We start from the raw sequence: 25,102 nt of genomic DNA on the forward strand, positions 1-25,102 counted from the left end.
ATGAAATCTAAGTAATGGGACACAATGCCCTGACTCGACATCTTATGTTACCAAGTTAAATAAACCTCCAGTGCCAGAACTGAGTTACATTTTGTTGAGTCTTTGGCCCTGTGGAAATCTCCAAATATCACAGGATATTATCAAGGCTATCAGTTATTCCATACAGCCTCTATTGCTGATGACAATACTTACGTATGTCATCAAACACAGACAACTAAAGCTGGTGTTAACTAGAAGTTGCACTCCTCCTGACTAGAATTCATGGTATTGGAATGTACTCTGCATGCAACTAGAGAACAGTCATCAGTATTTTCTAGCTACAAAACCTGGTCACCCTTAACAGTAGCTTGCTTGCAAGATATACTAGTATAATAAAGGCACAAATATTATAGGAGTAACCGATTACTATTTTTTAAATTGCACAAAAGTCCCATGGGATGAAACTCATACCTAACACTGCACACACATGCCCTGGCACAAGTTTGAAGGTCAGAGGATAACTTTTGGGATTTGGTTATTACCATCTAATTAGTCCAGATATTAAACTAAGGCTTGGTGGTAGCTGCCTGTAATGGCTGAACTTTCTTTCTGGCCCTCAAAGTCAGTATCAATATATATGTAAAATTTTCCTTGTTCAGTAGCACTAGAGTTTTGTATAAATTTAATTCTTGGTTTATAATATGAACTTAATTTAAAGTATGTATATTACTTATGGAAGAAAAATATTATAAAGCTTTGATCTGCATTAGTTTTTTCTCCTGTCAAAAAAAACTAAGTGTGTTTATGTGTAGATATGGATATATGCATCTATATGTAAGTGTGTGCCCATGGAGTTCAGACGAGGACATTGGATTCCCTTGGAGCTGGAGTTACAGGTGGTTGTGAGCTGCTCACGTGGGTCTTGGAACCAAACTCTGGTCCTTTGGAAAAGTAATACATGCTCTTAACTATGGAGCTATTTTTCCAGTGCCCCCCCCCCCCCCGCCACCTTTTGGCAGAATTAAAAATTATTAGGAACCAAGTTTGGTTCTCAGCAGTCACAAGATGGCTCACAACCATCTGATCCAGGGATCTGATGTCCTCTCTGACCTCTGTGACACCAGGCATGTGTGTGACACATATACATACATGTAGGCAAAACACACACACACACACACACACACATACATAAAACCCAATGAGTCTGTTAGGTGTGTTCTGTTGTAAGTCTTTGCTAAGCTGCTTTGTTAGTAGTGTAAAATAATAAACACACTTGTCTCTTCCATCCTGTTCTGAGACCCAGCTTCCTAGAATATTTATTGTTTCTCCTTTACTGAAGTATGGCTACCATCTAGTGGCGAAAGCATGTAGCAGCTGGCTCTCCATTTTGCTTGCTATTTCAACAATGTTGTCACAATTTTTTGAAAAACAAAAAAAAAAAAAAAATAGCAAGAATCATTGTTTACTATTAGTGAGAATCAAAAAAAACCAAAACAAAACAAAAAAATTGACAATCTTACACTAATGCCTCTGGTTAAGTTGACAGACAAGTTGAATCCTGTCAGTCCCCTTCTTTGTATATATGAAGACGGAAACTAATTCACAATACAGGCTGCCAGGAAAGGAATGTTTGGCTCCATTACATACTATTCTTGAAAGTAGATGAAATACAGAGAGGAATTAAAGAATTCTAACTGCAGAAGATGAGTACAGATAAACAGTCAAGCAATGGAAGCCTGGCTCTTCTACCTGGAAAAGCACATCGAGTGGACCAGTTCATTCTTTGACTGCTAGAGCTCTGAAATTTCTTCATGGTCTTTCTAAATAATTTGGACAACTATACAGTGTTTCTAAAAAGGGGATTTATTTCTATCTCTAGAGAAACGGGCAACAAGTTTAAAAGTTCTCTGTGGCGAGAAGTAGCTACTGCACAGCTTAGTATTTTAGCTGATAGATCCAGGCCAAGCAAGACACTGGGCACACCACTGAGACACCGTCTGTGTGAGCCTCAGAATAACTTCACTGCTGGTGCAGTGCCACCAGAACTCTTTGAAGGCTCATTGCTCACTTTAAAAACTTAAATGGGCCACCTCCTTTTTCAAGGGATGGCATATGTTGACATACTTAAGCAGAACATTTATTCAGTAACAATCTCTTGGCCCAACATGTAAAACTGTAATTCTCAAAGGCTATAATTTGTTGGTATTCATACTTTTACTTTCATTTACTGTCAAAATGGCTTATTTTTTCACTAGGTAACTTTTCCAGGAAACAAGGAATGGGCTGTACTTTCTTACCTAGCTAATATTCCTTTTAGTCTTAAAAGCATGGATAAAACAGTTACCGAAATAGAATATATATTCCTATTTTGCAGACCTTTATGATTTATTAATTATGATCGTCACTGTTTTTCCTATGAGTAGGATGTTTCTTTAGTCTGGCCACTTTTATGCCCAAGAATACAATTAGTCAATTTCATACTAGAGAGTATGTTGCATTTGTTCTAGAAAAACCTCACTTGTACAAACTTAGTACTAATGTTTCAGCAATGTCACACTATTATTTGGTTAAATTTCATAATAGAAAAGGCGTTGGAAAGAACAGGTAACCAATAGAAAGTTCTATTTCAGACACTCATTGTTATGCTTTTGCTTGGACTTACTTGTGGCGCTAGGACACTGCATGCCAGACAAGTGCTCACCACTGAGCCACACACACTTCCAGCCCTTTATTGTTGTATGTTTTCTCTGCTTGTTTCTTTTGGGGTGATGGCATAAAATTACCACAGTACAGTTACCTCAGTGTGTACAGACTCACGGTATTACCAGTGAGTCTTGATGCTCTTTCTTCCCTTTAAAAAAACTGTGTATTTTATGTGTTTACATTTCAAATGTTATCCCCTTTCCCAGTTTCCCCTCTACCATCCTCCTCCCCCTGCTTCTATAAGGATGCTCCCCCTCCCACTCACCCACTCCCATCTCAACACCCTGGCATTCCCTATACTGGGGAAATGAGCCTTCACAGGACCAAGGGCTTCTCCTTCTACTGATGCCAGACAATGCCATCCTCTGCTACACATGTGGCTGGAGCGACGGGTCCCTCCATGTGTGCTCTTTCGTTGGTGGTTTAGCCCCTTGGAGCTCTGGGGGGTCTGATTGATTGATATTGTTGTTCTTCCTACGGGGTTGAAAACCCCATCATCTCCTTCAGTCCTTTCTCTAACTCCTCCCTTGGGGTCCCCGTGCTCAGTCTGATGGTATTTGAGTATAGGGTCTTGATGCTATTTATTTTACTGTTACAAATAGTTACAGTTTAATGCCTACTTCTGAGTAATCGATGCATTTTTCTAAATTGAAGACAGTATAATACTAACATAAAAGTATGCATTTCATACATATAAGCAATAATACGCAAATACCATGAAAATGATGACAGCAGAGATAGTTAATCATATTCTCTGAGTGATTAGTATAGTTTTTGCTTTGTCCAACAATTATTAAGTTGATAGAATTTCCTAAAAAGTGGGATTTCATAACTTTTCTCTTTAAAAACCATAAACTTCATGGATACCAGTTGCTGGAAGACCACAGACTGCTACAGGGTCAGGCATGTCAAAAAATAGCAAACTAGAAGGAATGAAGACCATTTAACTCTTTACTTTTCTGTTCATTAACCTCTTTTCTATGAGTAAATTCTAAATTAAACACCATTTCTGAGGTGTTTTTTTGTTTGTTTGTTTTGTTTTTTTGTTTTGTTTTGTTTTTTTGAGATAGAACCTTGATCCATAGCCCAGGCTGGTCCCAACTTCAGATCCTTCTGTCTTGGCCTCTGAAATACCTGGGATTATAAGAAAACACTGAAAAACTTAAATTATGCTGTTAATGTACCCTAAGCTTACAGAACAGCCAATGACCAAAACCCAGTATTTCCTGTTGGATCTTCAGAATTAATTTAGAGTTCTTTAAAAAAAAAAATGTGTGTGTGTGCACACTTGCACACACACAGATGTGGAGGCTAGAGAACAACAGCCTGTGGTAGTCAGTTATATCCTTCCATGTGGTTTCTGTGAGACTGAACTCTAGTCATCAAATTTGGTGGCAAGCACCTTTAACTACTAAGCCATCTCATGAATATAGTTTCATGGGTCAGGGCTATCACTCGGCTGTATATAATACTTGTCTAGTCTCATAAAAGTATTTAAAAATAGAACTATTTCTCTCACTTACTTAATATTTAATGTGCATTTGGGACCTGAAAAATAAAATATGCAAATGAAGTCTTTGTTCTCAAGTAGTTTATATTATAGAGAAGACAGGCAATAAGTAAAGACATTAAATATCAGAAAAGAGTTAGAAAGTAAAGCAGAAAGTGTTTAGGGTTGTGTATGCAAGTATTTGGAAGTCTGTGAATATGGGTGAGACTGGGTGAGGACTATTCCACACCAAGGAAAGAGGAAGAACAGAGGATCTGAAGAAAACATGGGCTTGCCCAGACACAGTGAAGAGACAGAATTAATATCATCAAGAAGGTTTGGTTCAACATAAGCAAACCAATACATGTATTTCACCACACACCTATACATATGGACAGAAAGCACATGGTTATCTTCATAGATGAACAACAGGTATTGACAAGTTACACAAGCTTTAATGATGAAAGTACTGGAGAAATCAGAAATAAATGAAACATACCCCAAAGAATAAAACTATGTGACATATCTTTAACTCAGCATTATAATTAAAGGAAAAAATTATAGCATTTTTTCTAAATATCTAGAACAAGACAAGGATGTTCACTCTCTCCCCCTTTCCAAGACATAGCTAGAGCTGTAAGAAAAGAAAAAGACATAAAAGGGATACAGTCAGGAAAAGAAGAAGTAAAATTCTCCATTTGCAGATGACAAGATTCTTTCACTCCACCAGAAAAATTCCTAGATGTAATAAATACATCCAGTAAGTTGCAAGACAGAAATCAATGTATAAAAATCAAGACTCTTTATATATATATATATATATATATATATATATATATATATATATAACAATAAACTTTCTAAGAAAGAAATTAGAAAAATATTCCATTCAGGATAGTGACCCCCAATAAAATATATAGGAATAAATATAGGAAGGTAAAAGACCTCTACAAAAAAACCACTTTAAGATAATCAAAGAAACAGAAGAAGGCATCAGATGAGAGAATGACATTTTGTGCTTCTGGATTGGCAAAATTAATATTGTGAAAGTGGCTACAAATTCAATCCAATCCTTATCAACAGCATTCTTCACAGAACTAGAAAAAAATCACTCTAAGATTCATATGGAAACAGAAGACTGTGTAAGCAATTAATCCTAAGCAGAAAGTACAATGCCAATAATACGCATCCTTAGCCTCAAACTATGCTACAAAGTCTTACTGACAGAGGCAGCAATATGCTAGCATGAAACCAAGAATCAGCCAGTGAAACATAGGATTCCTAAGTTTTGATGAAAATCTTAGGACCATACACTGTTCCATACAGTGCTGGGACCTATAGCTGAATGAAATCAGATCTCTATCTGTTTTATAACACACACACACACACACACACACACACACACACACACACACACACACACACACACACACACGAAGAGAGAGATAATTCTTAGTCGACCAAGCACCTTAATTTAAATCCTGAAATAATTAAACTATGAAAGGAAAACAAACTTAAGGATACAACTATAAGAAAGAAATTTCTCAATAAAACCCAATAGCACAGGAAATAGCCTTAAGAATTAACAAATGGATTTTGATATAAAGTTTAAGAGTTATTACATAGCAAGTGAAACTATCAGTTAAGAGAAAGGTTATCTGTGCAGAGACTGCACTGTTGGCCTGCACCCGTTCACTTGTGATGACCTGTGGCTCACCAGCTCAGAGTAGCTGACAGGCAGGGAGCGTGAGCACCTCACACGCTGGAATTGTCAGCATGCTGTTGTAGATTCCTGTATGGTTTGTTCTGTTCACACATAAGCTACTTATTATCTCTAGACACACTTTTAGGGGTCTAGAGACATCTTTTTTGGGGGATAAACTGTTGACAATTATTTTCAGTATTACTTAGGAATGCTGAAGCTCAACAAATACGAAACTCTGTAACAGTAAAGACACTGGTTAGAGAAGTGGACTAAAAGCTAAGACCTCTGGCTGCTCTTCCGGAGGACCCAGATCCAATCCCCAGCACCCACATGGCGTCTTGTAGCTCCAGTTCTAGGGGATCTGATACTTGTCCTTGGCTTCTTGAGGCACTGCATACACATGAACATAGACATACATGTGGGCGAAATACCCATATAAATAAAAATAAATCTCAAAATAGAGTAAATGAATGTCTTATAGTACCAGATAGAATATTAATGCAGTTTTATATCACTGACCCACATGTGAAGGGATATGAATATAAAGACAAAATCACCTATTGCTTTTCACTTTTAACCTTATTTCTATTTAAAATAATCATTATAGACCAAATTACTTTTCTGTATAATCATGTTGAAGCCTGGATACTAGATAACAATAAAGAGGTGATTTCGCAGTTTTATTACAACAAACCAGTACTCATCTTACCGTGGTGATGTAGCGGGAATGGAATTCTGGAGCATCTTTCAGGAAGGTGAGGCCAGGGTGCGTGTCTACCACATCCTTAAAAAGATTAGAATCAAAACTAAATTAGAAAACATAAAAAATCAAAACAAAACCTCAGAAGTGTTTCCTTTTTGTGGAATAGGCTGTCAGTTGAGCAAATCTATTCTAGAATACTGCATAGTACACTGAAAATTTAATTATTATAAGCATGTTTATAATACATGGCTTTCTACATACATATAATATGCTTACATATAAAAATTTGAATTATCTATATTTAGTGATTCATGAGTTAAATGTTTTAGAGGTCTGTATGCCCTGCAATCCTAACAATAAAGGTTTCCTGATTCCTTGTAGGGTCTTTGTGTGGTTTAGGAACGAGGGTTATTGTGGCCTTGAAAAATGAGTTAGGTAGTGTTCCATCTGACTCTATTTTGTGGAGTAGTTTGGAGAGTATTGGTGTTAGGTCGTCAATAAATGTCTGATAAAATTCTGCACTGAGCCCATCTGGACCTGGACTTTTTTTGGTTGGGAGATTTTGATGACTGCTTCTATTTCTTTAGTGTTATGAGATTATTTAGATGGTTTACCTGGTCCTGGTTTAACTTTAGTATCTGGTATCTGTCTAGGAATTCATCCATTTCCTCCAGATTTTCCAGCTTGGTTGAGTATAGGCTTTTGTAGTAGGATCTGATGATTTCTTGAATTTCCTCAGTTTCAGTTGTTATGTCTCCACTTTCCTTTCTGATTTTGTCAATTTGGATACTCTCTCTTTGCTCTCTAGTTAGTCTGGCTAAGGGTTTATCAATCTTGTTAATTTTCTCAAAGAACTAGCTCTTAGTTTTGTTGATTCTTTCGATTGTTCTTTTTGTTTCTATTTGGTTGATTTCTGCTCTGAGTTTGCTTATTTCTTGCCCTCTACTCCTCTTGGGTGTATCTGCTTCCTTTTGTTCTAGAGCATGTGTGTGGTGCCCAGACATATATGCAGACAAAACACTTATACATACATATAAAGTAAACAAAAATTAAAAATGCATTTACTTATGTTTTTAAGAAAATTTAAAGTTAGTATACAATGCAATGATTTTTATCAAGGCATTTTCATACATAAGTGATCAGAGTTTTGTTCTGAGTCATCCATTTCCCACAATGCCTTTCCCTAGTCTCCCTGTGACATTGTTGCTTGTTCCCTTCTGTCAAAATATCTTTTCTTCTAGGATATATATTGTATTACCCTCTCTTTCCATGAATCTCAAGCTTTCTTCTTTCCATCTCATCTCCTTTTTACTTTCAAGACACTCCTCCACGTACACACACACACACACACACACACACACACACACACACACACACTCATTCACTCACTTAAATCTAGAACACTCATACACTCATGCAAGAAAACATAAAGGATTTGTCTGAGTCTGGATTATTTCATTTGATTTCCAGCCCCTTTAAATTATTCTGCAGAGGTCATAATTTAATTTCCTTTATAGATAAAAACATTCCATATTGTATGTGTGTGTATACACACATACATGCATATATATTTATGTACAACCCCTTTTTATTTTGATCAAGTCAGTTAATAATGTTAAGCACTAGATTTCAATTTAAGCATTTATTCCTAGTATTCTAGAGCCAGAGGTAAAGGCAGGCAGATCTCATGAATCGGAGGTTACTTAGTTTACCTGTGGAGGCCACACATGGCTACACAGTGAGACATTGTTTCAAAATAAAAACAAAAATAATATTAAAAAATTTCAATTTAGTAAAATTGCTATTGGTTTTCTATTCTCTGTCTTTAATTCTTAATATTGGGGGCTAGGTTGACAGGGATACCACATTTCCCCCTTCCATTTGTGTATGATCAAAATTATCTTTAACAAAGCTGGGCATGGTAATACATCCCAACATGCATCAGGTTCAGCAGAAGTTCAAGAACACCCTGGGCTCCACAGTGAGTTTGAAGTCAGTCTTAGCTATATAGTGAAACCACTTCCAGATATATAATAAAAATACTTTCCAGATAGGCATGGTGGCACATGCCTTTAATACTACTAGCACTTGGGAGGCAGAGCATATCTCTTTGAGTTTTAGGTCTACATAGTGGGTTCCAGACCAGCCAGAGATAACGTAATGAGATCCTGCCTCAAAAACAAAACAAACTCAAAACAAAATAAAACCAAACCAATTAAAACAATAAAACATGTTTCATAGTAAAAATTTTAGGCTATTGGTTAGGTTATATAGCTCAGTTGATAGTGTGCCTAGCATGTGTGAAGCCCAGGGTTTAATGCCTAGCATCTCATAAAACATGCATGGTGGTACCTGTGTATAATCCCAGTACTTAGGAGTAAAAGCAGGAGGATCAGGAGTTCAAGGTCATCCTATGCACCATTCCTGCTTCCAACTGCATGTCCCTTTCTCACTTCCATGTCTTTTTGTTTTATTGTTATTCCTGACTTTAAGCATGGTTCTGTGTGTGACCACAGGTTTGGAACTCCATGTAGGAGCTTGGTAGGCTCATCCTTAGGTACACTACTAAAAGAAATGACTGTCTTTTCTTTAGAATCTAGACAGTAATTCAGCAGGTAAGCTATGCTGGTTAGATTTTGTTAACCAGACACTTAACTAGACAAATGTGGGAAGAAGAACCTCAAAGCAGGAACCATCTCCATCAGACTGGGCTATGGGCATGACTGTGGAGCATTTTCTTGATTAATGATTAATGTGAGACGGCCCAGCTCACTGTGGGTGGGAGCGCCTCTGGGCAGGCAGTCTAGAGTGGTATAAGGATGCAAGAAGGAAAGTCATGGGAAACAAGTCAATCAGCAGCTTTCCTCTACACTTCCTGCCTTGACTTCCCTCAGTGATGGACTGTGAAGGGGACATGTAAGCCAAATAAAGCCCCTCCTTCCCAAGTTGTTTTGGGTCAGTGTTTTATCATAGCAACAGAGAGGTAAATTAGGACAGAAGGTTAGGGCCCCATGATGCCTCTCCATGAACCGGGATGGTGAGAGGTCCAGTTTTGTGTCTGCCTAGTGCAAATAAGTACAGGTGCTATGAGAACATATCTGCAATGGCTGTGTCATGAAATGATAGCATTTCATAGTCCTTCTCCCAATATTCCTTGTCTTACATTCTTTCTGCTCCCTTTTCCGTGCTATTCTCTGAGCCTCAGGTGTGTGGTATAAACTCCTGTTTAGAGCTGATCACTGAACCATCACACATTCTCAGTACCCAGGGCACTCATAACAATTATTCTTTCATGTGTGCTGTATATATATATATATATTTCCAGAATATATAGTATAGTCAAGCATGGTCCCATTTACCTTTAATCTAAGTACTTGGGAGGCAGAGGCAGGTGAATCTCTGAGTACAAAGTAAGCATGGTCTATGTGGTGGTTTGAATATGCTTGGCCCAGGGAGTGGCACTATAAAGAGGTATAGCCATGCTGGAGAAGTGTGTCACTGTGAGTGTGGGCTTTGAGACCCTCCCCCCAGCTGCCCATGGAGCCAGTATTCTGCTAACAGCCTTCAGATGAAGATGTAGAACTCTCAGGTCCTCCTGCACCATGCCTACCTGGATGCTGCCGTGTTCCCGCTTTGATGATAATGGACTGAACCTCTGAACCTGTAAGCCAGCCCCAATTAAATGTTGTCCTTTTAGAAGTCATCAAAAGCCTCCCAACCAAAAAAAAGCCCAGGTCCAGATGGGTTCAGTGCAGAATTTTATCAGACATTTATTGCGGACATAACACCAACACTCTCCAAACTATTCCACAAGATAGAATCAGATGGAACACTACCTAACTCATTTTTTGAGGCTACAATAACCCTCGTTCCAAAACCACACAAAGACTCTACAAGGAAAGAGAACTCAGACTAATCTCACTTATGAACACTGATGCAAAAATACTCAACAAAATTCTTGCAAACCGAATCCAAGAACACATCAATACGATCATTCACCATGACCAAGTAGGCTTCATCCCTGGGATGCAGGGATGGTTTAATATAAGGAAATCCATCAATGTAATCCACCATATAAACAAACTCAAAGAACAAAATCACATGGGCATCTCACTAGATGCTGAGAAAGCATTTGACAAAATTCCACACCCCTTCATGTTAAAAGTCCTGGAAAGAACAGGAATCCAAGGTCCATACATAAACATAATAAAAGCAATATACAGCAAACCAACAGCCAACATCAAACTTAACAGTGGGAAACTTGAAGCAATCCCACTAAAATCAGGGACTCGACAAGGCTGCCCACTTTCCCCCTACCTATTCAACATAGTACTGGAAGTCCTGGCTGGAGCAATTAGACAGCAAAAGGAGATCAAGGGGATACAAATAGGAAAGGAAGAAGTAAAAACATCACTCTTTGCCGATGACATGATAGTGTACTTAAGCGACCCCACAAATTCCACCAGAGAACTCCTACAGCTGATAAACAAGTTCAGCAAAGTGACTGGATATAAAATTAACTCAAACAAATCAGTAGCCTTCCTATATTCAAAGGACAAACATGTGGAGAAAGAAATTAGGGAAAAAATACCCTTCACAATAGTCACAAAAACTATGAAATACCTTAATGTGACTCTAACTAAGCAAGTGAAGGACCTGTATGACAAGAACTTCAAACCTCTAAAGAAGCAAATCGAGGAAGATCTCAGAAAATGGAAAGATCTCCCATGCTCATGGATTGAAAGGATCAACATTTTAAAAATGACCATCCTACCAAAAGCAATCTACAGATTCAACGCAATCCCCATCAAAATTCCAACACAGTTCTTCATGGAATTGGAAAGATCAATGTGCAATTTCATATGGAACAACAAAAGACCTAGAATAACGAAATCCATCCTCAACAACAAGAAAACATCTGCGGGAATCACTATCCCTGACCTCAAGCTATATTACAAGGCAACTGTGCTGAAAACTGCATGGTACTGGTACAGAAATAGGCACGTGGATCAATGGAATAGAATAGAAGATCCAGAAATGAGCCCTCACATATATTGTCACCTGATTTTTGACAAAGGAGCTGTAAACATTCAATGGAAAAAGGACAGCCTATTCAACAAATGGTGTTGGTTCAACTGGCACTCAGCATGCAGAAGAATGAAAATAGACCCTTTTCTCCTTGTACAAAGCTCAAATATAAGTGGATCAAAGATCTCCACATTAAACCAGGTACACTGAAACTATTAGATGAGAAAGTAGGGAAAACCTTAGAACACATAGGCACAGGAGAAAATTTTCTGAACAAAACACCAATGGCTCAAGCTCTAAGGTCAAAGATTAACAAATGGGACTTAATGAGATTGCAAAGTTTCTGTAAGGCTAAGGACATTGTCAAAACAAAACGGCAGCCAACAGAATGGGAAAAGATCTTTACCAACTCCACATCAGATAGAGGCCTAATATCCAAGGTATACAAAGAACTCAAAAAGCTAGACACCAGAGAATCAAACAACCCTATTAAAAAATGGGGTACAGAGCTAAACAAAACGTTTTCAATTGAGGAATATCGAATGGCTGAGAAACATCTAAGGAAGTGCTCTACATCCTTAGCCATCAGGGAAATGCAAATCAAAACAACCCTGAGATTCCACCTCATACCAGTCAGATTGGCCAAGATCCAAAACTCAGATGACAACAGATGCTGGCGAGGCTGCGGAGAAAGAGGAACACTTCTCCACTGTTGGTGGGGTTGCAAGCTAATACAACCACTCTGGAAATCAGTCTGGTGATTCCTCAGAAAATTGGACATAGTACTACCTGAAGATCCAGCTATTCCACTTCTGGGCATATACCACAGAGACACTCCAATATACAACAAAGATACATGCACCACAATGTTCATAGCAGCTCTATTTATAATAGCCAGAAGCTGGAAAGAATCCAGATGTCCTTCAGTAGATGAATGGATACAAAAATTGTGGTACATTTACACAGTGGAGTACTACTCAGCTATCAGAAACAATGACTTAACCAAATTCTTAAGAAAATGGTTGCATCTATAGAATATCATCCTGAGTGAGATAACCCAGTCACAAAAGAACAGACATAATATGCAGTCACTGATAGTGGGATGCTAACCCCAGAGGCTCGGACTGTCCCAGAAACAACTCACAGACTGTGTGAAGTTCAAGAAAAAAAGAAAACAAAACAAAACAAAACAAAAAAAAAAACATTATGCTCAACCCTTACACACCAAGAAAACGTTGACTAATTCCAGGTTACATCCTGTTTTACATGTACTTTTTGCTCATTGTAACTAGTAAGACCTTAATGCAGAGTATCAAACCTTAAAAAAAAAAAAAGAAAAAAAAAAAGCCAAGCACTGACAAAAATGTATTTGTATACATTTATGCAAAAATGTTTAAAATTTTTTTCTTTTATCTTTGTTTTTTAAAATAAAGTTTAAAAAAAAAAAAGAAAAAAAATGTTGTCCTTTTAACAGTTGCCTTGGTCATGGTGTCTGTTCACAGCAGTAAAACCCTACCTAAGACAGTCCATACTGTGAGATTCAGAACAGCCAGGACTACATAGCAAGATCTTGTCTCAAAACAAAACAAACAAAAATAACATAGTTATTGATTATAGCTAGTATATTGCACAATAATCTCTTGAACATGCTCCTATTTAAATCTGCATCCTTGTTGAACATCTTCCCAGCTGTTTAAGTGACCAAGATAGATAGTAGGATCTGTGAGGCTTGCTGGCTAGCTAATCTCAGGTTTAATGAGAAATCCTGTCTCAGAAGAATAAGGTGGTAGTGTTTTGAGCAGGATGTTTTCCTCAAGCTTCTGAGTACACAACACACACATAAACATACACATCTGAGCACACAAGCACACACTTAAAGAATAGATTCTGAGACTGATTTATAGAAAAAGAGCAAAGAACCTTTGGATTTGAAGGATCTTCTGGCCATGGATCATGTTACTTCAGTAATAATCCCAATCTCAGACCCTAAATTAAAATGTGTGTTTTAGATTTATTTTATTATTGTAGACATATGAGTGTTTTGCTTCAATGTTTATCTGTGCACCACAAGCCTGGTGTCCATAGAGGCCACAAGAGGATTTTAGAGGTGCCCTGTAGGTGCTGGTAATAGAATCTGAGTTCTGAGCAACATTGCTTTTAACCACTGGGACAATGCTCTATCTCAAAACATACTTAAGCCCTGACATTTATTCATAAAGATCTGAGACACAACCTTTAAAAAAAAAGATTTTAACATCTCTGAAATAGAAAAGAAAAAATGTGAAATGTCCTGTTGTTTCATTAATGAAAATTGTTCCACACAAATGCGTTGTCTATGCAAATAATATAAATCACTAATCTCCCTGAAACCTGCTGATAGGAAGAAGGCCTACTGCCCTTAACCTAAATTATTCCCAGGCTGGAGTGCTCTGTTGGGCATGCTTTGTGCCTTTTCCCCTCTTCTACAAGTACTTCCTTTTTACTTTGTTCCAGTCTACGTTTATGAGCTGGTAGCAACTGTCCTTGCAAATCTCAGTATTCAAGTTTCCATTTTCTTATTTCACCATTCATTCATTCAATCATTCATTCATTTGTTCACTGGTTTCTTGAGACAGATCTTGGTATGTTTATTAGTGTAGGTTACTTCCTCTTGGTCAGTTTCCAGTGCTAGGATTATAGGCAGGTACAGCTCTTCTTCCTATTCTAATCTTCTGTTACAAATAGATCTTAGTGGAACAGTCAGAGAGCCATTTTAGATATGTGTGTAAATCAAAGAGTCAAGAGTTCATGACAGTTGTTCTGATTATTTCATAACCTTTTCTTTCTTTTAAAAAAATATTTATGTGTTTGAGTGCACTGTAGCTGTCTTCAGACACAGCAGAAGAGGGCATCAGATCCCATTACAGATGGTTGTGAGCCACCGTGTGGTTGCTGAGATTTGAACTCAGTTAGTGCTCTTAACCACTGAGCCATCTCTCCAGCCCCTCTCCCTAGCCTTTTCTTGTTCCTTACCAGATTCTTTAATTTTTAAAAAATCTTCACACAATATTATTTTGACTATATTTTTTCTCCTCCTGGATTCTCAACTTTTTTTCTCATTCTTAGAAACAAACAACAAAAATTCATTTTATGTTGGCCAATTCTTCTGACTAATGAGGCTTGCCCTAGAGAATGGTTGATATACCCAGTGTCACTCCATTAAGAAAACTGATTTTATCTCTTCCAAATGCTATCAGTTACTGTTAGGTTCTAATTATGGTTAATGTTAGCATTTTTCAAACTATGTTTTACAATTCTAAATTTTCATAAGATGCTTCAGTGCTTACTGTGAATGACTCAGGAGGAGGCTGGATGCAGTGGTAACAGCCCTATTTTGTATATTTTATACTGAGTTCTGTTTTAGATTCCATTTAACAATTTTTTTTTACTACTCCTAAAACAACTTGAAAATCATTCTTAGCAATCTGGCCTCTACATGTATGTAGCCCAATTGCATAGTTACACTTTAGAATGAAAAATTATAGTTATACTTTACAATTTTAGTTATACTTTAAAATAAAAAAATCATCATAAGGTTTAGGGTGGCATATACCTTAATCCTAGCATTTGGGATTAAGCATTTGATGTTAGCACTGGCTATACAGTAAGATGCCATTATTAACAAAAAATTCCAGAAACAATCAACCAAAGAAACAAACAACAAACCCTTTTCAAACTACAAAAATAAATTCCATTTTTAAAAGGTACAAAAGCCCTACCTGAAGTAAAGGGATAAAATCCTCTTGTTCTAGATAGCTGCAGCTGGGTTTTGCTAGAAGCCAGATGAACTTGGAGGCATCATCATGATGGTTACTTAGCAACCTACAAAAGAAATACTGGTTAGGAAGATCTAGTGCTCAGAACATACAATGACTACACATTTACAGCCTGGTAATTTTTTTCTGACTTAGGTGCTATTTAGATTAAGAATCAAATGTTCTTTGTCTTTTCATTTTCAGTGCTGGGAATTAGAGGGTAAGTTTTGTGCAAGTCCCTTACTACTACTGTACCCCTCTGTCCAAATGCTCCCTCCCTTTCAATGTCTGCCATGCTCCTGATGTGTGTCAAAGGAGGATCAATTAGACTATGGAGAACTTTTCTGCCTGAATGTTTTTGAGACTGAGACCACAGGGTAAAATGAACTGATACAGGTAAAATATGTGTTATTAGAGGAGAAGTCCATTCAGTTAAGCCCGACGGGGGCTTTTAAAGAACAAGCTTCAGAAAACCAGTTCTCTTATATTTTCTAAGTTTCTAGAATTCTTCACCTCCAACTATAGTTCCATATACTCTGACAGAGGAGTCAAAACTTAAAAGCTTTTCTAATGATTTTTCCCCCTGGACTTGTGTGTGTGTATAAATGATGGCACCAAGCCAGGCAGTGGTAACATGACTTTAATGCCAACACATGGGAGGAAGAGCTAGGGAAATCTTGGTGAATTTAAGGCCAGCCTGGACTATAAAGCTAGTTTCAGGACAGAAACCTTGTCTTGAAAAACAAAAACAAAACAATAACAACAGGAAAAAAGGTGTTACTAGTTTTTGTTATCTGGATTTGAAACTTTGGGGTCATTTAATTTTTTTCTATCTTTTATTGTCTATATTTAATTATTAACTCCAGATTTTCTTATTTTCCTTCATTAATAATTTATTGAATGCTAACTGTGTGTCAGGTATTTTATCTGGCCTTGAATAGGCTTGGATAAAAGAAAATAAGACAGTTTTATTCCCTATAAGGAATGCACAATCCAGTGTTTGGTTTCCAGTAGAATTATATATACTGTGGATCCACAACAGCATTGAGAAATCAAAGAATAGAGGAAGCCTGTGGGATTCCCTGCAGAGTGAGGTAGGAAAGAAGTGTGGTGAGGAGGGCATCAGGCACAGATGCCTGGTGTGAGTCACACAGCACCTGGGCAACCAGAGTGCAGAGGCAGTAAGAGGAGGGCATGTGCGAGTAAAATCTAGGAAGGCCTCTTTTGTATCAGGCCAAGACTTTGCTCCACAGAAGTTGTTTAGCTCAGACAGTGACATGGTCAGATGTGGCTTTCAAAAACATTAAACGTGAGGCTACGTGGCACCAGCAGTGTGAGACAGAACAGGCAGCAGGGTGTAGAGTGAAAGAACGTGGTGCTTTATAGGTGCGTGGGGTGAGAGAAAGGTACAGTTCTTCAAGATCACACGGCTCCAGCCAAGACCATTAGGTGTTTGGACTATAGATGGGATTATCGGAGTCCTGAAGAAATTTTCTGCAAAATGTTCTGAACAACTGCTTCTTGATGTTTCTACTCTACAAGTTCTGGGCCTTATCAACTCATGGTGACACTGCTAGGGACACTGCTCATCCAACCATTCAGCACAGACAGTTCTACAACAGTCTTTGATTATTCATGTCTCTTACTCAAAATGTACAGTACGCTACCAGTTAAATGCTTAAGTTTAAATGCCTACACTGTTCCTATGCTAGAGGGTGCCAACCACCTCTTATGACTTTGCTAAATGAAACTTCCACTCCAGGCAGCTGGCCCGAGTCATATGCAGTTTGATCTTCCCGTCTTTCTCATGCTGTCGTGTTCTTTAAGCCCTAGCTAAATAACTACTTCAAAACTTCCAGAGAGCCGAGCTCCTCTCTGATCTGCGCTCTCCATGTAGTTACATGTGCCACTGTCCTGTCCCTTTACGGGTTTTCTTTGACAAGTAAAGAACAGGTAGTTGTAACTTTTAATATATACATATAGTTTTTAAATGTGTGTGTGTATATATATATATATATATATATATATATATATATATACATACACTTTTGAATATATACTTTAAAAATATATAAACTTAAAAAAATATATAAAGAACATAGCTCACTGACTTATACAAAGAAAACTCTCAAAATGCTAACGATCTAAAAAACCCCCACACCGACTTTGTTTGAACTATCGTCAGACACTTATTTTTATTTGTACTGTCCTTACCATAAATTAAATAAACATACATTATAAAGAAAGATTAGTACAGTGGGTGCTGATGAAAACCACCTCATAGAACAGAAAATTTGATGGAATAATAGAAAAAGTGATGAGGTTTATAAAGAGAATTTTTTATACATTTTAAGAAAAGGATTATAGTGTTTAATAGATGAGAAATAATCTAAAATGACAAACTCAAGCTTTTTTTAAAAAAATCAAAAGCATTGTGGACCAGCCGCACCAGCTCTTTTCCACCTGGACCAGCAGAGAGCCTGGGGCACAAGCCCAGTGAGATCGCATCAGGAGTTCTCAGAACACAGAGAGTGAGTGCTGTGCTCTCTGGAAAAAGGTCCTTTCCAGCCCACAGTGAGGCCGGGCCTCTGTCGTCTGCCTGGGAAAGGTGGTGCTCAAGATCAGCTTCACAGAGGTGAGCCTGACGCATAGGCCCGGGGAGGTCACACCGGAGTTCTCAGAGAGCAGAGAGTGCTGTGCTCTCTGGAAAAAGGTCCTTTTTGGCCTATTGAAAGAGCCGGGTCTCCTCCAGTAGGACTGAGGACCTGTGGGCAGAGGGCTGAGCTCCCTGAACAGCCTCACAAGAGCTCCCCACACCTGAGCCCACAAAGACAGAACTCTATTTTAGTTGTAAAAATTCTATACAGCTCCCATTAACAGAGCAAGCCAGAATGCATCTATGTCTATGTCAGAATATTTCAATTCTATGTTATCACCTTCCAGTTGTGCTTCGTGACTGAATACTTTTTGGACTTAAAATATAGTATCTTATACTGCAGCTCGGGCTAGACAGGAATTCATGGCAATCTTCTTATATCAGCTTTCCAAGTGCTGGGATTACGGGTATGACCCCTTATGCCTGGCTTAAACATTTTAATATACTATATTTGAAACTCAAATTGCTTTCTGTGAAGAGTGAAATTCACAAAAAACATTAAAAACTCAAATCCCTTTTCTAATTCACTCAGTGCTCACACTTGTCTCCTTACAGAATCTGGTTTTAAGTGGCATTTTAAGAGGAGCCCCACTAGAGGGCACCCAAACCATTTTAGTAACTGACAATGCACACTCCTTCAGAAGGATTCTTTTACCACAGAGGGATGTTGTTTATGCTGTGTAATAGTGTGAGCAGTTTTCCATACACTTGCCCATCATGACTTTCTGTTCATTTACTTTACTGCAGAAGTTGTTTTCCCTCAGAGATGTCAGGCATTCGATGGATAACCACGACTGCGGTGGCCGTCACTGCTGTCACTGCTGTGCTGCTCTACCCACCCTCTCAGAGACAGTCTCAACTATAACTGGCTGCGACTCTTCCAGTAAACATGTAAATCAAACTGGACACAAGTTGTCCTTTGCTACAGTCAGCCTTAGTTACTCAGATTGTCCTAGAATATTAAAAATACAAAATCAGCAGACATACTTCCTGTTTAGATATATCTCTTCTGCTTGACTTTCCTATTTATTTTTACCCTCCAGTTTGTTTACAGCTTTCTCTTAATCAACATTCACATCTTGCTTTTTCAACTAAAGAGCCTCTGACCAGGCTGTGCTGGTCATTTTCGCCTTTAAGCTCTAGTTCCTGTTACAGGTGAGGACTTTCCAGCGCCAGACATCTGCCTGGATAAAGGACAGTTAAAGACACCCAATCATCTATACATGTTACATTTTTAAATCCTACTACTGGTTTACCTACTAATTAAACTCAAAATTCTCAGTTCAAATTCTGATTTTGCTACTGGGAAGGGAAAGACCAAGCTGAGTTCCCTGCTATGTTTGTTTGTTTGTATGACAGGTCTTACTCTATAGCCCTGGCAGGCCTGGGACATGCTATGTAGACTGAAGGAAGGTCCCTACTATTCAGGCCTCAGGATCTTTTCCTGTTCCGTGTTCTAGATTTGGAGAATACCAAGGAAAGGGACACAGGAAAAGTTGGGAAGAGGGGTAGAAATGATATAAATAAAGTACTCATATATAAAATTCTCAAAATAATTTTATTAAATAAGAAAAAAAAAAAAAAAAAAAAAACACCCAAGGACAAATGCTTTTTCCTGCTAGTGTATGCTGCTCTTTAGTACTTTTTCCATTTTTTCTTTCTTTGTGCTACTTCTAGCTAGCTTCAAGAAAGCCTCTTTACCACTACTTATAGACACATTTAAAAAGGAATCTTCTTCCATTTTATCAGGCTGTTTTTCTCGGCTATAGGAGAGATGAACTCATAGTGACTTTGTAGTGTCATCCAGATGGTATAGAGTCTCCTCGGCCTTTTTTATTCCTTGGTATCTGAACACCTCAGAACCAGTCTAGGAACACAATGGCTAAACCTCACGGGGACAACATGAAGTAACTGTAACCTTTGGCTTGGGTGTAGTTCTGTAAAGAAGTTTACTGATAGTGTCTTGTACACCCTTACTACTTCAGTCCTAATACAATAAAGAATGTGATTTACTGTTGGAATTTTAAGACTAGGAATGCATTTGTTTTCAAATATCACACAACTAAGAGCCTTTGAGGAGTATGAAGGAATTAGAAGGATCCTCTAAGTTTAATTCTGCTGATACTACGTGTGTATTTTCAATAGTAAGTGGATAGTATTTCCATTTTACTAGGAGGAAGGGTATATAGGCCAGAAAAAGTGAGAAAGACATGTACAAAGAAGGGTTATCAGTTAGAAGGGAAGATTGGCTGTGTTGGCTAGTCTTAAGTTAACTTGACAAACAAACTACAGTCATCTGAAAGGAGGGAACCGTGATGGAGAAGAGGCCTCCACAAGATCCAACTGTAAGGCATTTTCTTAATTAGTGATTGATGGGAGAGGGCTGAGAGGGTTCTATCAGAAAGCAGGCTGAGCAAGATAGTATTACCCCTCCATGGCCTTTGCTTCAGCTCCAGCCTCCAGGTTCCTGTGCTGCTTGAGTTCTGTCCTGACTTCCTTCTATGATGAACAGCAATATGGAAATATGTAAGCCAAATAAACCTTTCCTCTTCAACTTGCTTTTTTAGTCATGATGTTTCATCACCTTAAGTCACTGGCCCTGGATATAATTTTCCATCAGATATTTAAGACTGTAAGTATATCTTTCTTTTTAAAATTTGTTCTAGAGTGTGTGTGTGTGCATGTGAGAGAGAGAGAGAGAGAGAGAGAGAGAGAGAGAGAGAGAGAGAGAGAGAGAGGGAGGGAGGGAGGGAGGGAGGGAGGGAGGGAGGGAGTGAGGGAGGGAGGGAGGGAGGGAGGGGGAGGAGGAGGAGAGAGAGACTTCACAGGGATGTGCAGGCACCTGTGCATGTGTTCTTTTGTGGCTAGAGGACATGCATTTTCTACTTCTTTACAACTCTTTATATATTTAAAGCAGCATCTGTCACTAACAGTGACTTTTCCACAAGACTGGATGGCCAGTGAGATCCTGGTATCTTCCTGTTTCTGTTTCTCATACACACAACCATGCCTGGCTTTTATGTGGGTGTTGGATATTTGAACTTAGGTCCTCAAATATGTACCCTTTTCCATAGAACCACCTCTTTAGCCTGCAGATATGGTTTTTTTTTTTTTTTTTTTTTTTTTTTTTGTGAGACACATGGTTCTGCCCTTAAAAGAGAATCTTTATTTACTTTTATCATTATTATTGGGTTCAAATTCTAACTCTGTTTTTATAGGTAAAAACAAAAGAGAAACTGTCATGTAGCTATTTAAAAGTATTTCTGTAGATTTGCTTTACTGTTTAAATATACTATATTAAAAATTATAAAAAATTATGTATCCTGGTGCTTTGTTTGTATGTACCACATGCATGCCTGGTGCCTGAGGAGGCAAGAGAAGGGCTTTGGATCCCAAGACCTAGAGATACAGAAGGCTGTCAGTAGTCATCACATGGATGCTAGGAATCAACCCATTGGTCATGTAAAGGATCAGCCAGTGCTCTTAACTGCTTAGCTACCTCTCTAGCCCTGTTTTTTGAGACAGGGTCTTACTAGGTCTTACATAGTCTGGAATAGCTATGTCAGCCAGGCTGGCTTCAAACTCACAGATCTGCTTGCCCCTCTGCCTACCCAGTACTAAGATTAAAGGAATGTGTTACCATGCCTGGAATTATTGAAAGACATAAAAGACAAAGTCTGTGGTAAATAACTTATAGGTATAAAAGTTAATGAATCATAGAATTTTCCTTATTGAGCCATATGATACAAAGAGAATGAATAAACTAAATAGGATAAATACCACTTATAAAGACTACATGGTTCTTTGCTAGCCTTAGAATGACTGCTTAAGTACTTACTTTTTCCACATGGCAATGAATGACTGTGCTGTCACAAATCCAGTCTTCTCTCCTCCTGCAGCCCTAAACATGGGGGCTTTCCAATAGAGTGGACAGCCACAGACCTGCCAACAACAACAACAACAAAGAGTAAGCTAAGAAAGGGAAGAGATGGCGTGGCCAGAAGAGGAGACATGGACTTTACCTGTCGTGCCTAGTGGATAAAAGGGCTGTAGGGTCAGTGAGAGAGAGGAAAGGGAGAGGGGGCAGAGTGGAAGAACAAAATAGAAGGCTGCATGTTTAGGGAAGCAAGTGGAAAGTCATTTATTCTTTTCCCAGTAATTCCCTTTGCAATAATAGCAGCAAAAACTCTTTCTGCTACTCTTACATTATATATTTCTCTACCTTCTACAAAAAAAAAATGACTAGACTTCTGGCTGCATATACTCTTCATTTTTTGAATAGAAAAATGTAGTCATTTTTATTATTACCGGGGCACTTGCTGTTAAAACACTCTACTACTGACTTCCTTATTTCTCCTTGCCCATTGTTAGCAATAGTTTTATAAAACAATGACAAGCAAATAAAAAACTAAGCTAGAAAAGGGCTGTAGAGATGACTCAGTGGCCAAGAAAGCATAGTGCTCTCCCAAGGGGCTAGAGCTTGATACCCAGCACCCATCTCAGGTGGCTCCTGTCTATAACTCCAGCTCCAGGGTCATCTGGTCATCTGATACCTTTGACCTCTGAGTACACCTGCACCAGACACTCGCTGTTAGAAGATAAAGATACTTTCATTGTACATCACTGTCCTGCAGAGGGAAGAGTTTCCTTTGGAGGTAAGACTAGATGTGTATCTACCTTGGACTTAGGGGAAGTTACTCCTGACAAGAAACTCTACACAGAAGCTCCTCATTGGTGCCTGAGGAACACCTAGTTGGACATTATCATGGGAGATGGATCACAGGACTGCTTCTAGTTCATGCTAGAGACGAAGATGTGGAAAGCAAGATTCAAGCCAAGGAAGGTAAAAACAGAACAGGCAGAAATAAAAGACTGTTGCCTCCAGGAACTATGACATTTATTTCACAAGCAGAATAGAATTTAGGATTTCTTGGAATGAGTGTGTTGGTTCTAGTAAGGAAATGGTGACTTGAATAGTATTCTTGTATTGGGAAGGTCATCCCCTTTGACTGAATGTGAAACTTCAGGAGAGACACACATTGACCAGTGAGTAGGGAAAGTGACACATAAGTAGCCAGTCTGATCGGCAGAATCAGCCCTGTGACAGATGTCTTATATCCATAATTTAAGACTGCTTAATCTAGAGGTTGAAAGCTTCTAAGGTTAGGAATGAGAAATAATATTGCTTAGCAACTGTGCTATTTTTGTCTATTACAGAAGTTATGACTGCTCTGGTACAAAGCTCAGTTAAAATCTTTTGGGTAGGTAAACTATCAAGTCCACCTCCCTCAATATCAGCCCCCTTTTCATTCACAATGTGTTCTAAGAAAATGCTCCTATGTGGCCTTAGTGACAGGCTCTTGGCTGGGAAAGATAAAAACGTCTTCTTTCTTTTGACTGTGGAGGAGCCACAGATATAAAGCACAGGAAAATTGGAAGTTTTCCTAGTTAGGCTTAATTGTTATTTGACACAGCCTGGAGTCATGTGGGAAGAAAGCCTTGATTAAATAATTGCTTAAATCAACTGGTTTGTGGGCATGCTTGTGGGGGATTATCTTCATTATTAATTGAAGGAGGGACCAGTCTACTGTGGGTGGCACTATCCTTAGGCAACTGTTCTTGGTTTATATAAGGAAACTTGACGAGCACTGACAAGACAGTGTGACAAGTAGCTCTCGTCATGGTTCTTGCCTTGAGTTCCTGCCCTAAACAGTCTCTATGATGAACTGTGACTTGACAGTGTAAGCCAAGTAAACCTTTCTTTCTGAAGTTGGTTTTGGTCAGAACATTTTATTACAGCAATGAAGAAAAAAAGCCAAAACAGAAGTGGCTTGCTAAAGAATTTGAAACTCTAACCACTTGAGTCAATCAAGAAATTTTTTCAGAACTAGAAGAATTCAAGCATTTTCTAGCTCAATATCAGGAGAGTCACCAACTTTAGCTGAAACACTTCCAAGAGATGCATGCTTATCACCTTTTGTAAACACCTTTCACTCTTGTGTGTTGAGAGCTTTTCTCCCAAGCCTCCTCCTATTCGTCTGCTAAAGGGAAATATGTTCTACCCACAGGTCAGTGCAACGCTCAGCCATCATCAGGGAAGCTGCTTCTTACAGTAGATGAGAATTCACACTAGTGGGCAGTGTGTAGAGTGAAAGACTTTAGAGCACTCAGTTCTACATGGGATGTCTTGATCAAAACCCTCAGCTCATGGAGGGAGCAGGAAGAGTTAAAGAGCAAGAGGTAATCCATGACTTGAAGAAAAAATGGCCTTAAGATACAATAGGATTAATGCAAATATGAACTCACAGAGACTGTGGCAACACATGTAAGACCTGCACACATTCAAGCCTGACGGAGTCCTAGCACTGAAATGGGGAAGTAGACACCGGGTCTCACTCCTAACAAGACAGTATTTCCAATTGATATCTGCTGGCAAAGGGAAAAATTGGTTTTCTCCAATGTCACTGGGTTTGTCAACCACACTCCAGGGCATGAACTAGATCTAGGAGTAAGTAGTTGGCTAACACAGATGAACTTTTTGTTACCTTTTGTCATTTTTGTCTCGTTGCTGTTTTGGTTGGTTGTTTTGATATTCTCATATTCTGCCCCCCTCACTGTGTGTGTTTATTTGAGAGACAGAGAGCACATAAGGATGTAGATGTGATCTCGGAGGAGCAGGAGGGGGAAACATGATTAAAATATTGCATGAAAAAGAATTTTAAATAAAAAAGTGCAGACTAAAAAAAATTAGTCGCTGAAAATAATGAGGCAGAAAGGCATAAAAAGCCCTGTCTCTAAGTGAGGGGAGAAAAGAAATCTTTTCTTCCTATGATTGCTGTTAAAGTGAAGGTATGTCAGTTCGTAAGTAGTATAAGTCACCAAGACGTTAATACATGAACCTATTATGATTCAAAGGCAAAATCCCAAAGATAAAATATAACAATGAAAATGCTTTGAAACAGATTAGAAAAGGTCATCCTTTTCACAAAGTACCTAAGTACCCAAGTGTCAGGCAGCACAAAAGTATCAGGAAAAAGTGATAAAA

General features: G+C 38.4%; 1 protein-coding gene across 2 annotated transcripts in view; it reads right to left on the reverse strand.

Annotated features, from left to right (window-relative positions):
• The window catches only part of PPP2R3A (protein phosphatase 2 regulatory subunit B''alpha), a 133,782-nt gene that overhangs the window by 38,337 nt on the left and 70,343 nt on the right, over positions 1-25,102 (reverse strand). For both annotated transcript variants that reach the window (XM_080934442.1, XM_080934443.1), the window contains 3 exons: positions 21,896-21,999; positions 15,366-15,468; positions 6,586-6,660 (listed from right to left, as the gene is read on the reverse strand). In XM_080934442.1, the coding sequence (XP_080790568.1) occupies positions 6,586-6,660; positions 15,366-15,468; positions 21,896-21,999 (282 nt within the window). The remainder of the gene's footprint in view (positions 1-6,585; positions 6,661-15,365; positions 15,469-21,895; positions 22,000-25,102) is intronic.

The sequence above is a fragment of the Micromys minutus genome (assembly GCF_963924665.1).
Source record: "Micromys minutus genome assembly, chromosome: 21".
NCBI classification, from domain to species: Eukaryota; Metazoa; Chordata; class Mammalia; order Rodentia; family Muridae; genus Micromys; species Micromys minutus.